Source organism: Dermacentor albipictus, chromosome 4 (assembly GCF_038994185.2).
Source record: "Dermacentor albipictus isolate Rhodes 1998 colony chromosome 4, USDA_Dalb.pri_finalv2, whole genome shotgun sequence".
Classification (NCBI taxonomy): domain Eukaryota; kingdom Metazoa; phylum Arthropoda; class Arachnida; order Ixodida; family Ixodidae; genus Dermacentor; species Dermacentor albipictus.
Window position 1 is genome coordinate 137,757,987 of NC_091824.1, and position 12,697 is coordinate 137,770,683.

The window sequence follows — 12,697 nt, forward strand, 5'->3', positions numbered from 1 at the left end:
GCTGACGCCGAGTGAATGTCGATGTTGCACTTACAGAATAATCATTTGTTCCTACAGCACAGCATCGTTTTGAGCTCGTAGCAGACGCTCTTCGAAAGTCACGTAACTTTAATGAGCTATCAGAATTAATGTCACGCTTTATCTGCGGTAACTTCAAGGCGGCAAACATGTCGAATTAACCCTTAAATTCTAACTTATATTGAAACCTTCTGTTCCTTTTCAAGAATGAGCGGATAAGAAATAAAGTAGGTTTAGAAACAATGCAGTAAGGGCGGATATTCCCCTAATAAGATGTGCCAAGTACTGCGACACTTACTAGATGCAGGGAATACTGGAATTTGCTGCTTTAAGCAGCAGCGTGGGAGTTGAAATGTGTTGTAATGTCGCAAAGTGTGTTTCTGGCATAAGAGCATTTAGCTTTGTGATTCATATCAGAGGGTATAAAGCGTAAGTCGGATTTAAGACTTGAAGGCAGGCGCTAAAACAAAGAGAGAAAGGTCGAACAGAGAGACGAGGGAGCGAAAAAATAAATAAAGATGGGGGTAGGTCAGCTAGTCACGCGACCGGGTGGCTACACCACGCAGAGGAAGGAGTTGAGGGGATAAGAAGAAAAAAAAGAAAGAGAGAGATGAAGTGAAAGACCGAGGGAATCTTATCTGCTTTCAGAAATGGGAATGCCCATAACTCCTACAAACGCGAACTGTGACCAGGGGCGTAGCCAGGGGGGGGGGCTTATGGGGCTTCAGCCCCCCCCGAAATTTTTTCGTGCTGTCCATGCACCGCCGACCAAAGCGACCCCCGGCGCCGGAAATCACTCTGGATTTTGTCTAGAATGTCTTTTTGACGCTCGAAAAGACATTTAACCGCGAAGATTGCGAACTCGGGCTGGATTTCGTGGCAACGCCCATGCACCCGGAGTCACATAACGCCAAGCAGTCCCATTCGAGCACAAAGTTTCAAGGGCGCTTTGATGGTGAGCGGGCTCGCCGCGGCATCTCACTGAGGCCACGGAATCTATGGAGCGCATGGATATCAATTGCGAAACTTTATGGGTATAAATGTCGTAAGCTCTTGATGTGAAAGGCGCATTGACATTTCAAAACTTGTGCTTTAGATTTTGAATTGCGGAACTTTGTGGGTTTAATGCTGTTATAAACATTTGACGCCAAAGTTCTATTGACTTTTCTAAAGTCTTACATCGGAACATACAACGAGACAAGCGAAATCAACACACTAGAAGACGAGTTGACAAAGCACGCAGCGAGGTCCAATGAGACGAAGCGTTGGGGTGGTTCATTTGTGCCGTCATGTCACATAAAAAAATATCAACATTTTTTTTAATCTACGCCAGAACATCCATGTCAAGACACTAAAGCCAGCCAAAGTAACTACGTTCTTATTTATTTTTTCTACTTTGACTTTTATTCGCGAGGACACATTGAGCCTCTTCAATTTTTTTTTTGTTCTCGCTACCCTACCCGCGGGCTATCAGGGGGGAGGACGCTTTCTGGCTAGCAGACGAGAAAAAAAAACGATGGTCGCTCGCCGCCATCACTGTGGGGACTCGAAGGATTGCACCGCGTTCCTTCAGCGGAACCTTTCCGGAAAGTCTTGTTTCGCCGGTGTAGGATACTGAGCAGTATGCGCATGGTTCTCAGTGGACCAAGCGTCTCATGTTTTCTTCGGTATTCCTTCCGTAGCCCCATTAAGTGCCCGAAGTATGCATTCGATTCTGGCCAACATACTTTCCTATGCGTTCTATTTTTTTTTCATTTCGGTGCCTCCGCCCCACAGAAAAAAAAAATACATTGTTGCGGCGCAGCGAATTGTCGCATGGTGAAAGTTCGATTTTGATACTTCTTTTGCGGAAAGTAAGGGGCGACGCGACGCGACGCTTCAGTTGCCGGATACGTTTATTTTATTATTGCGAAAGCAATTATATGGACACTCCAGGCGCATTCCTGCCGTCGCCCTCATGTTTCGTATAAAGTCCAAGGGTGATAACATCGTGACCACGCGCTGCATGCTGTATGGGCGAGTGAAAGCGTAGGAGGGGAGGTTGAATAGGTGAGCCGACGATGGTGGCTCAGTCTTGTGTGCGCAAAGGAGAAAAGCGGGGAGCAAGCGCGCCGCCTTCCGTCGCACGCAATATATCGGGGGAAGTGGATGGAATGGGGGCGGAATCTAGGATTCTAGGATCTAGGATTGAAAGTGGTTGTATTTGAGAGAGAAAGCTAAATGCTAGTGTCTGTTGGAAACAGAACTTCGATTTAGTGCCTGAATTTTGTTTAAAATATTTTGAAAAATTCGAAAGTTTGAAAAAAATAGAAGCACGACGTTTACAAACTAATAGCATGAAGCATAATAGCATAATATCATGAAGAATAGATATTGTGGTTCTGTAAACGGCATCTATTATAACAGTCAAAGCGGACAAATTTGCTATGTCAATTTGTATCTTACGTGAAGTGGTTACGTGGTGTACAAGGGTTCTGCAAAAACCGTATTTCCACAATACTAAATTTTATTGAGATTCATGTGTAACATATCTATTTTGTCCGCTCTAGATGTACTATTAGATGCACTTCACAGAATTATGATATCATTTCTGATTGTTGAGTCACAGAGTTTTAAACTTGATAGTTTCGTTTTCTGAAAATTTTCGATTTTGGCCAATTTTTAATAAATAATTGACCACCGCAATGAAAAATTCGAAACCAGCAGTCACTAGAATTAAACTTTTTCGTTTAAATGCAACAAACCTCATCAAATTTGGTGAAGTGATTGCAGGGAAAAACGAATTCTCCTTCTACATGTATTTAATTAGGAGCACCCGAGCTTAAGCTTCCTCTTAAAGAGGAGGCCGAGCTGCAACGTGCTCGCCCCCCCCTCCCCCGCGAACAAAATTCCTGGCTATGCCACTGGCCCCTTGTATAAACATATATATATATATATATATATATATATATATATATATATGGGGCCAGTGGCGTAGCCCCCCCCGAACAAAATTTCTGGCTACGCCACTGACTGTGACCATTCGATATCAGAAATTGCAGCTATATGCCTGTATGGGTTTGTGAGCTCCAGACATACGAGGTCAAGTTCCTAGAATATTTGTCATTGAAAGGCAGGAAAGAGAGAGAGAGAGTGGGAGAGAGAGAAGGAAAGGCAGGGAGGTTAACCAGACTGAGTCCAGTTTGCTACCCTACACGTGGGGAGGGGAATGGGGAGTGAAAGAGGAAGAGAGAGAACTTAAGTGTAGGATGTCTATAGTCGGAAAGGCAGGAAAAGAGCGCATGGTGATAATGGCCATGGTGGATGGCGAGTGCAGGGAGCCTTCGAAAGTAGAGAATGGAGCGTTGGTCAGGCGAAGACACTACCCGCACGTTACCCGCATTTCACACCATGCGGCTGAGAGGTCAAACACAGTGCCTATGCTGCACCAGTATCACGGGCTGCCTAATGTACTCATACATACAAGCGCGAACAATTCCAAAAATTCTGCAATCTCTTGCCCTGTTTACATGTTTCCCCACATTTGTAACAATGGTTTAATTCAGACTCCGAAACGTACACCGGAGATTACTACATGCTTAGAAGTCGGCTACAGAGGGATCACACGTCACACCTCCATGTAAATATACGCGTGAAAGGCGTTTTAACAAGTTGTTGATATTGGTACTTCAATTTATGGTGATGCACACACTACGAAGCAATTCGTTTTGTTGTTCATGTTAATGAGTTTTGAAATATTAACGCCTTATTTCCTTATAGTATTGGAGCAAAGGTCACCGTCCTCTGCTCAAGTGTGAATCGTTCGCCGCACAGCAAGTCTCGCAAACAATGACCGCCAGACGCGAGCCAGAGTTACGAGACTCAACGACGACAAAAAAGGGCGTACAGAACCTTCAAGCGTGTACGCCGCGTTTCTGAAGAAAAGCTCGCGATCACTCGTAACGGTGTTTCGTCTACTCGTTAACGGTCCAGGCGCGGGGCACTCGGACCGCAAGCGCCGACGCAACTCAGTGGCCGGCGCAACCACACCGCGTCCAAATTGGCTTCGCTGTGGGGGCATGCAAGCACCGACAGTGGAAAAGCTGTTACGTTACAAGCGTGATGCAGGCGGGAGAAGCACAGTCGATTGTGAGCGCGGGGGTTCCACGAGCCGCGCACAGAAAACGCGTGCCCGTGTCTGCGCTCGGCGGCCGACAGCGTGAAATTCGATTATGTGCCAGTCACGAGGAAAAAAAGGATACTACAAGCGGGCCGCTCCGAACCAGCTACCAGGCTTAATAGTCGCCCGGCTTGATGGGGGAGGCTAACCACACCGGATGCCCAAGTAGCGGCAATGGTTGGATGGATGGACGGTGGGTCGCCGAGTTTGCGGTGCGGCCCATCGCTCGCTGCCGCTTTTCTTGACGTAAGTCAGACCTCTTCTGCTGTCTGTCCTCCCGCTGGTCACGGGTAACCCTCGCTCACGCGTGACGTTCGGCAGCAGCCCGTGATCGCACCGCACGGCGGACGACGCGTAATCAACGGCCGTCGCACAAAACAAGCGGCCCCAAGGCATAGAGGGAAAGATGCGGAGAGGGAGTCTTGCTCGAACGGTGGTTCCTCCTGCGGCCCTCCGGCCACCTCCTCGCCCAGCGGCTGCACCACTCCACGAAGCGGCGGCGGCAACGGCCGTGTACCCCTTTCACCCGTATTCAAGGCCCGGCCGAAGGAAGATGGGGGGAGGGGGGCAGAAACACAACACACTCCCGCGTCAAAAAGTGCTCCCCGCGTGGACTCGGAATCACTACGCTCGCCGGCAGCTTCCGCGGAGAGGGCGTGTGAAGGATGCTGATCTTGACCGCGGGCCCAGGATAGCCACTTGATGAGGTGGGTGAATACATATGTAGGGTCACGTGCCGTTCGCTATACATTGTCCCCGCTGCTCCCGCCGCTCGCTCAGTCTTGCGAGAGACGCCGCCGCAGCAGCGCTCATCCGTCCCCGGTTCACTTTTGCTCGTGGTGTCCGAGGCGCTCTCGGCCCGTTTGCGGCACTATTGTGTCCATTTATGTCTTAGCCCGAAGCTGTGCTTGGGCCTTATCCCTGGAGGCTTGTATATACTCGTGCTAAGCGGTTGACCGCGCACTGTTTCCTATTTTGTTGGTGTTGTCGTTCCAGTTTGGCATTACCATAGTTCTGGCATCGACTTAGCAGAGCGTGATTTAGCGGAAAATTTTTTCCCGTAGCGGCTCTTGAAAATCGACGTCCGAGCAGTCTTCTGTGGCAACGGACTTCGTCGTTCTCTGGTGTAATTGTGATTTCATATCTTTTGCTACGGTAAGCTTTTTTTTGTGTGTGTGTGAGCTGAGAGGAGCTGCCTCCGGTTGTAGTTTCCCGTCATTCCCTTCACGTGGCTGCTTTTGTTAATTATCAGCCAAATGACAAGGATATATTAATTACTAATAAAAAAAAACGTTAGTGCAACGTTATAACAGGCTCGCATATCTAAGCTGAAAATATCTGCATGTGTCGAGACAAGTTTTGCCAAGATTTTGCCGACAGAAACAATACTTGGACAGGTGCGGCAAGCTTGGACTGACGCCGTCGACAAGCCAACCTATTTTTACCGTGTGTTTGCCAGATGACTTTTCCTATGTGGCGACTCCAGTGGTTATCTGCTCTTTCTTCCACTTTTGAATGCTAGATTGTGAAACTTTCTGATTTATAGGGACGAATTGCTTATTGTTTTTCACATGAAAATCAAAAAAGCCTTAACTGCCAATATTACTCTGTGTACATGGCAGATGGCTCAACATAGGATTACTTATAGCCTAGTTTCACATGAGCCAATCTACAAATAGTGGGGCTGAAATGAATGCCAAAAATATCTTAGTTACTCGTAAAGAATCGCACGTTTTCACTTTTCGAATTACTAGTCAGGATCCCCATGAATCTAGGAACATACAAAAAGTATATTAAAAAGGTTTTGTAATTGCGGTAAACAAAGAACAAACGAAAAACAAGCAAGAAAGAAAAACAGGCTGCATCCTCATCTTCGAACATGTGAAATCATTTGTGTTCTAAAATAACTAGATCAACATTTACGTTTCGAATGGCAAAACGATGTTTTCAGTGCACGAGTTCGGTTAACTACCAACGAAAAACTTTCATAAGGAAACTTAACTACCATAAGAAAAAAAAAGCATATTATTGTCCGTAGGAGAGCAGTGTACAACGACATAAGTAAGGTAAAATCTGTCTTATTCGCTTTTTTTCTCTCTCTTTATTGCAGTCACATCGCAATGCTTGCTTCATTGTTCTCCGTCGTAGTGGCGCTCAGCGCCGTTGGCCACGCTCGGACCGTGCCCTCCGAGAACGACATCTTCTCCGACGCGCCGGTGGTGTGCTTTAGGACAGGTTGTACTCGCGGTACGCGGCGCACTGTGAACTACCAGACTGTGAACGAGTTCTATGGCATTCCTTACGCCATGGCGCCGGTGGGCGACTTGCGCTTCAAGAAGCCCGTGCCCCACTACGACTGGGGCCTGGGCATCTACAACGCCACGATCAAGCCGCCCTCATGTCCTCAGACGTACTTCTACGCCGACGAGCGCTGGAACAACTACGATCTGAGTCTCAACGAGGACTGCCTCTTCCTAAACGTCTGGGCACCGGAGACGTGCCGCGAGGACGCCAAGTGCTCGCGTCTCCCCGTCATCGTGTTCATTCACGGCGGCGCCTTCACGCACGGCGGCTCCGAGCGGGCTACGGCCGACATGTCGCACCTGGCAGCCGTCGCAGACGTGGTCGCTGTGTCTTTCAACTACCGCCTCAACGGCTTGGGCTTCATGTACGGCCGCAGCAAGGACTTGCCCGCGAACCTGGGCCTCTTCGACCAGCGGCTCGCCATGAACTGGGTGCGGGACAACGCCGAATTCTTCGGCGGGGACCCGAACAGCATCACCCTGATGGGCCACGATGCCGGCGCCCAGAGCGTAGGCTACCACATGCTGTCACCCAAGAGTCGCGGCCTGTTCAAGCGAGCCGTACTGTTGGGTGGCAACCCTTACACGAGCACGCCGCTCAACAAACCGGATATGGCGTACAACCGGGCGCTGACCGTGACGCGCAAGCTGGGGTGCCTGGACAGCGAGCAGGACCTGAGGCGCAACCCTGGTGGCGTGATGCAGTGCCTCAAGGCCAAGGATGCCCACGATATCGCCAACAGCGCCGAGTACGAGTTCAGCCGCGGCCGCATATCGCTGTATCCCGTGTTCGGCGACGAGTTCCTGCCCAAGAGCCCGCAGGAGATGATGGGGACCGCCGGAAGCTTTAAGGGCACCGACGTGCTCATGGGGCTGACCGAGGAAGAGGCCGCGGCGCTCGTCTACTACGGCGGCTACTTCGACGGCGCCCCGCCGGACGACATCACGATGGGCGACGTGCGCTACGTGGTGGGCCTCTTTTTCGGCATGATGTACAAGCGTAACGCGGCTCCCATCATGAACTACTATCTCAACGACACTGAAGACAGCCCCAGCGATACACTCAAGGCCGGCGGGCGTGCGATCGGGGACGGCGTCATCCTCTGTCCCGGAAACCAATTCGGCGAGGACCTGGCGCGGCGCGGCGCCAACGTCTACTACTTCATGCTGGCGCAAGAGTCGTCGTTCGGCTCGCAGCTGTTCGGGCCGACGTACGGTGAGGACATGCTCTACATGCTCGGCTCGATGAACGACATGAGCAAAAGCGACCAGGAGAAACTGCTCTCGGAGAAGATCATGAAGATGCTCGGAAGGTTCGCGCGAACAGGGTGAGTGTGAAGCGAGCGCTGGCCCTCGATGCCTATCGGCCGGTTTTTTTCCTTTCTGCTTGCCGTTGGGAGTATCTCGGAAACATCTAGAAAAGTGCCACAGAGTGAGAGAAAGAGAGCAGGTAAATAAGAGATAGAGAGGAGGGCGACTGAAGGAGATGATCGCGATCCACTTTGTAAATACTCTCCAGGGATATCTCCCCCCCTACTGAATACGTGAACGGGGCGCTAAAATCGTGACCCCGGGGCCCGGATTCATTTCTTCTCCTGCATTCGTTTTCAATTGACTCCCGTTTCCGCCCCGACAAGCCTGGAAGCGTCGAAAAGGCACTCGAACAAGCGTTTCTCCCGACCTGTTGTTTTAAACGAGGCAACCGTCGACGCCGGTTCTCGAGCCGCCGGACGCGAAGGGAATGCATTTTTCATTTTTTTTTACGCACCGGACGTATCGCCGAGGGTATCGACGAGGCCGAGAAATGCACACGCTCACACTGCGACCAATAAACCAGTTGGCAAGAGCCTAAGTAGGGCAGAATTTAAAACGACCGACCGTTCAGAGCGCGAACGCCGATCTTAGCGCCGGCCCTGAACTTTGTGGGGCGCTGTATACTCGGGCACCGGCACGCTCGTGTACGACGGAAGCGCCCACCGACGCGAGACCCGGAGAGAAGGAAGGAAGCAAAATAAAACAGGGGCAACGAGAATCCCGCGTTCCGCGTTCCGACTTCACCGCACGCGTGACTCCGTGTAGACAGCAAGGACATGGCGTTTTTATTTCTTCTTCTTTCTTTAGCGAGATAGCCTACTTCCTGCGGCAGTGCGTGTGACACAAAGAGACTGGTCTTTCTGCATCGCGCGGTTCTTCCCGCTGGCACTCGGCTCATCCGCATTAAGCCTAAGAAATAACAAACAGCAGCGTCTGCGCGTGGGACATCGTAATACACAGAGAGAGCGATGATATGCTCAAATGGGATGACGGGATGATGGGGTCATTGGTGAAGAGATATGAAATCGGGCAGTGGTAGCGTCCTCAAGCGTGAAATGATAGATACATTGTGGCTGCTTTGCTCTATAAAAGTCGACTATAGCAATGTTAGCGCATGCGAAAACGCAACGCCGCGGTGTACTGTCTGCGATCTCAGGAAACTGTCATGCGCATTACTGCCGCCAGAGCTTGCCGACAAAAAAATTATTTTCTCCTGCGGTTAATTCAAATAGCTGTGTTTTTCAGGCATGAGCGAATTATTCATTGTGTCTGTCAAAGATCTATGCAGGCTGTATGTGTTGGGCATCAGAAACGGGTTGTTTTTCTGCAACGCCAAAACTACGAGTCAGCAAAATCAACTTTCAGGCGTACGGATTTCACCAGTCTCGCTAGGTTTCTTTCAACTCCAATAACTTTGATATGCTTCTCGAAAGTTCACTAGAATGTGGCACATATTGAAAGGCTTCTAACACGCTACTGCAGTGTTGCCACAACTAATGATTTATCAGTAGGTCTACTCATTATTTCTCAATATTTTTAGTGATTTCGTGATAAAGTTTGGGAAATTTTTTTTGTGGTAAAAACATTAGCAACAGCAATTTACTAATTTTTCAAGCTTTTCTATATTGTCTAACGACTTCTACGAAATTTACTTTTTCGAGTGATAGCTTCTAAAGCGCTATCAACTTTTACTTAGCCCTAGCACCAAACTACATGTGCCTGTTTTTTTTTTGCATTTTTGCACTTAAGCATAGCTGAAAACGCATTAAACACTTGAAACATAAGGTACCAGGTGCCACCTGAGCCATTTCCAAAGCTGGTTTGAAGGTTGAAACAAGGCGCCTTTCTTTAAGTTACGGTATGGAAGATGTTCTGCGCATCGTGTGGTCTTTTTCAAACCAAGCATCACTCCAAAGATTTTGGAGGTCATTGTGTGACTGCTACTTCGCAGATGGCGCATTGTAGAACTAACAATAAGTGCTGTATCCGTGCCGGCCAAAACTTCTTGTAAGATACTTCTTTTGTCAGAGTAAACAATCTACTGATTTATAGGATTTCTCAAGCAAAACTTTACTGCTATTTTTTTTTATTATCAGCTGTGGCAACACTGTGGCTTCTCGGGCTGACTGAGCAACATTTGTGTGCAGCAAAAGGGCTGACACGCATTTCGACTACGGCCTCCCGTATTCCTTTTTCTCATGCTACTAAATTCCTACTACTACTACTACTATCACTACTATACTACTATACTATACCCTTCTCTACTACTACCTTCTCTTACAACAACTACTAATCTAGCGATGAAGATTAGCAATAGGTTTATTGCGTCACGACTTCAAATATGTCATTAAAGAATGGCAAATAGGACAAACGAAAAGAATCAGGAGGAAAATGATCCACTGGGGCAGGCGGCGTTGTACTACCGCCGCCTGCCGAGATGCCGCACCCGGAAGTGAGACCGCCAACATACGTCAGAGGTCACTTGGACATGAAGGTGCAGTTTCATTGTTTCCGCTCACGATGCGGGCAATAATCGCATCGCCTGTTGCTCGGCGCCTTGAAAAGTGAACGTGGCGAATAAGAAAAACAACAACAGCAACGACTATAGAGTAAGAAGAAACAATTGATCTGCACAGCGCAAGGTCTTGCGTAACCGAGAGAACAAAGCCTAACCAAGGCGAACCGGTGCAGCGCGCTTTCAACCTCTGTGCGATGGGAGCGACCTAATGAGAGGGACGCCAAGCGATGCTTAAGTACACGGACGAAACGCACAACACAGCGTCGAAGTTGAACTAGTAGTGCGACCAGAGGTCAACAGACATCTGGGTGTGCTAACATTCGAGCTTTCGGTTACGAATCGAATAGTCTTTGACATTCGATACGTAATCAAATCGAGAATTCACTATTCGAAGTTGTCGAATGTTCGCTTTCCAGTTCGATTGCAAGGTACCGCAACGCTTGTTGGAGACCACAGAGGAAAGCCAGGTGCAGTTGGTGGCTATTACGAATGGCTTCTGCTGCAGGGGAGCCGTGGTTGCTTCGCGCCGCGCCTTTCTACAATTGCTGAGCGGACGCATGCAGAAGCTACGTTCTGCTCAATAATTTCCTGTCATTCAAAAAGAATGTCTCACCTTCCTCAATTTAGGTAAATCAGCCTATTATATGAACGTTCGCCCATTGCCTGTATCGAGTTAAAAACAATCTGTGAGTACTTATTGTTAACTGTCCTCATCCAGCATCATGGTGACGGGCTGTTTCTGGGTTTTCTTACTGTCATTCTCATGGTGCGCCACGTACGAGCGTGTTTCAGTTGTTTCTCATTTACAAGCTCCTCAGACGACTGGAAATGTAGTTGCGAACGATATTAGATGTATCGAACAACGCAAAGAAGCGTTGCTCAGATATGAGAAAAATGTTCAATATTAGATCCAATTATCGGAAGCTCCTTTTCCTCCAATATTCGTATTCGTATTGGATTTGGAAATTTCGGCATCCGAACGGCTCGATTACTTTGCTTCTCTCCAAATTGCCTCTTTCCCTGCGTGACGATATCGATGGATTCCTCCAAAAGAAAGCTATGTGCAGGCCGTGGATGCTGTACTACATCTAACAAGTTCAGTGCAGTACAGAGAAGGCTACGGGTCACGTTAGCCAGCTAGAAAAGAGAACTACAAGGGGCTCCTCCATCGTCCGCCTCCGATTGCTTGCCGAGCAACGACAACCGAACAGAGGCTTCACAGAAAGATAAGTAAAGCGCAAATGGGCGAGCTCTGCTCTCTTCTCTGAAATACGCAGCCGGCTATTTTCACGGACTTACTGAGACGCGCACTTAGTCTGTGCTGCATTGCACGGGAAATGGTGAGACAGAGCATAGTGCTTGCTACTGGTACTCACCCGCAGTGTGATTGCCGTCTTTCTGTCACCTTATGTGCTCCGTTTGCGCTATACTGTACATAATTTCGCATCAACCAGCGCATCAGTTTATACCTTTTGAAAGAAATTTCGCTAGAACAAGAAGCGCTGCGGAGAAGCTAGCTTTAGATTCAGAAAAAAAAAGTATCTATTAAAAAAAGAACGTCAACCGCACCGCTTGAAGCAATGCCAACACATAAAGCCCTCTTAGGGCATATCTTGGGAAGGCAGATCAAATCTGTTCTTTTTTTTGCGCTTTATGACAAAGGAGATACATTGTATACGGTACGGTAGTTATAAATATGGGTTAACGCGATAACGCTGGGTGGTTTTAGCCGATTCAGTACTTCTTTACAGCTGTGGAGCGTCTCCGAGCTCATACGGAGTTTGCCTTTCATTTGTTATTCTGCAAGGTCACAAAAGTCCGCGGCTTTTTGTTTTTTCTTCGTGACCCAGAAGAAAACCTGGTGCCGAACGGGTAGATCTTAAGCCAGAGTCGCGTTCGACGGCTCGGCAAAAAAGTAATCGGTACCGGCCACCGACGCCGCTATCCGATTAACGGTGCGTGAGTTCGCGTCCAGCTTCGCCGCTTCAGCCCCCCTGACGCGCAAGGCCGCGACGTTGGGAGAAGCGCGTCGGCATCAGGGTCGTTCCAAATGCGCCTGCATCGAGTAATAGCCGGCTTTGGTGACGTCAATGCAGGTTCACTGTTTGTTTGGCGAACGGATGATCGCATCGGTGACCGAATGCTACGCTAATCATGGGTTCTCACGCAGCAACCCTCACGCTCTTGCGTTTCGGATCGGATCGGAAAACATTTTTCTTCTCTGCGAGGAGCGGGAGCGCCCGCTTCGCCTTTCTTCCCAAAACAGTAGCGGGTGAAGCGGGATCAGTGAGCTGATCTAGGTGGCCTGCTTTTGAACTTCAGGGTAGCTCGCACTCAAGTCCACAAACAGCGGCAAAGAAAGCGTTGCAGTGAGTTAATGGAGGG

At 48.8% G+C, this 12,697-nt stretch overlaps 2 protein-coding genes across 7 annotated transcripts in view; one reads left to right on the forward strand and one right to left on the reverse strand.

Annotated features, from left to right (window-relative positions):
• LOC135895793 (acetylcholinesterase-1-like) overlaps positions 1–12,697 on the reverse strand; it is a 180,128-nt gene that overhangs the window by 106,063 nt on the left and 61,368 nt on the right. The gene's annotated exons all lie outside the window — the stretch shown is intronic.
• The window catches only part of LOC135895792 (acetylcholinesterase-like), a 65,479-nt gene that overhangs the window by 36,784 nt on the left and 15,998 nt on the right, over positions 1–12,697 (forward strand). For 2 of the 5 annotated variants that reach the window (XM_065423956.1, XM_065423958.1), the window contains exon 2: positions 6,288–7,808. In XM_065423956.1, coding sequence (XP_065280028.1) covers positions 6,288–7,808 — 1,521 coding nt within the window. Of the gene's footprint in view, positions 1–4,726; positions 4,885–4,931; positions 5,333–6,287; positions 7,809–12,697 lie in introns of those variants that run through there. The other 3 variants (XM_065423959.1, XM_065423961.1, XM_065423960.1) reach the window with 3 other exon arrangements.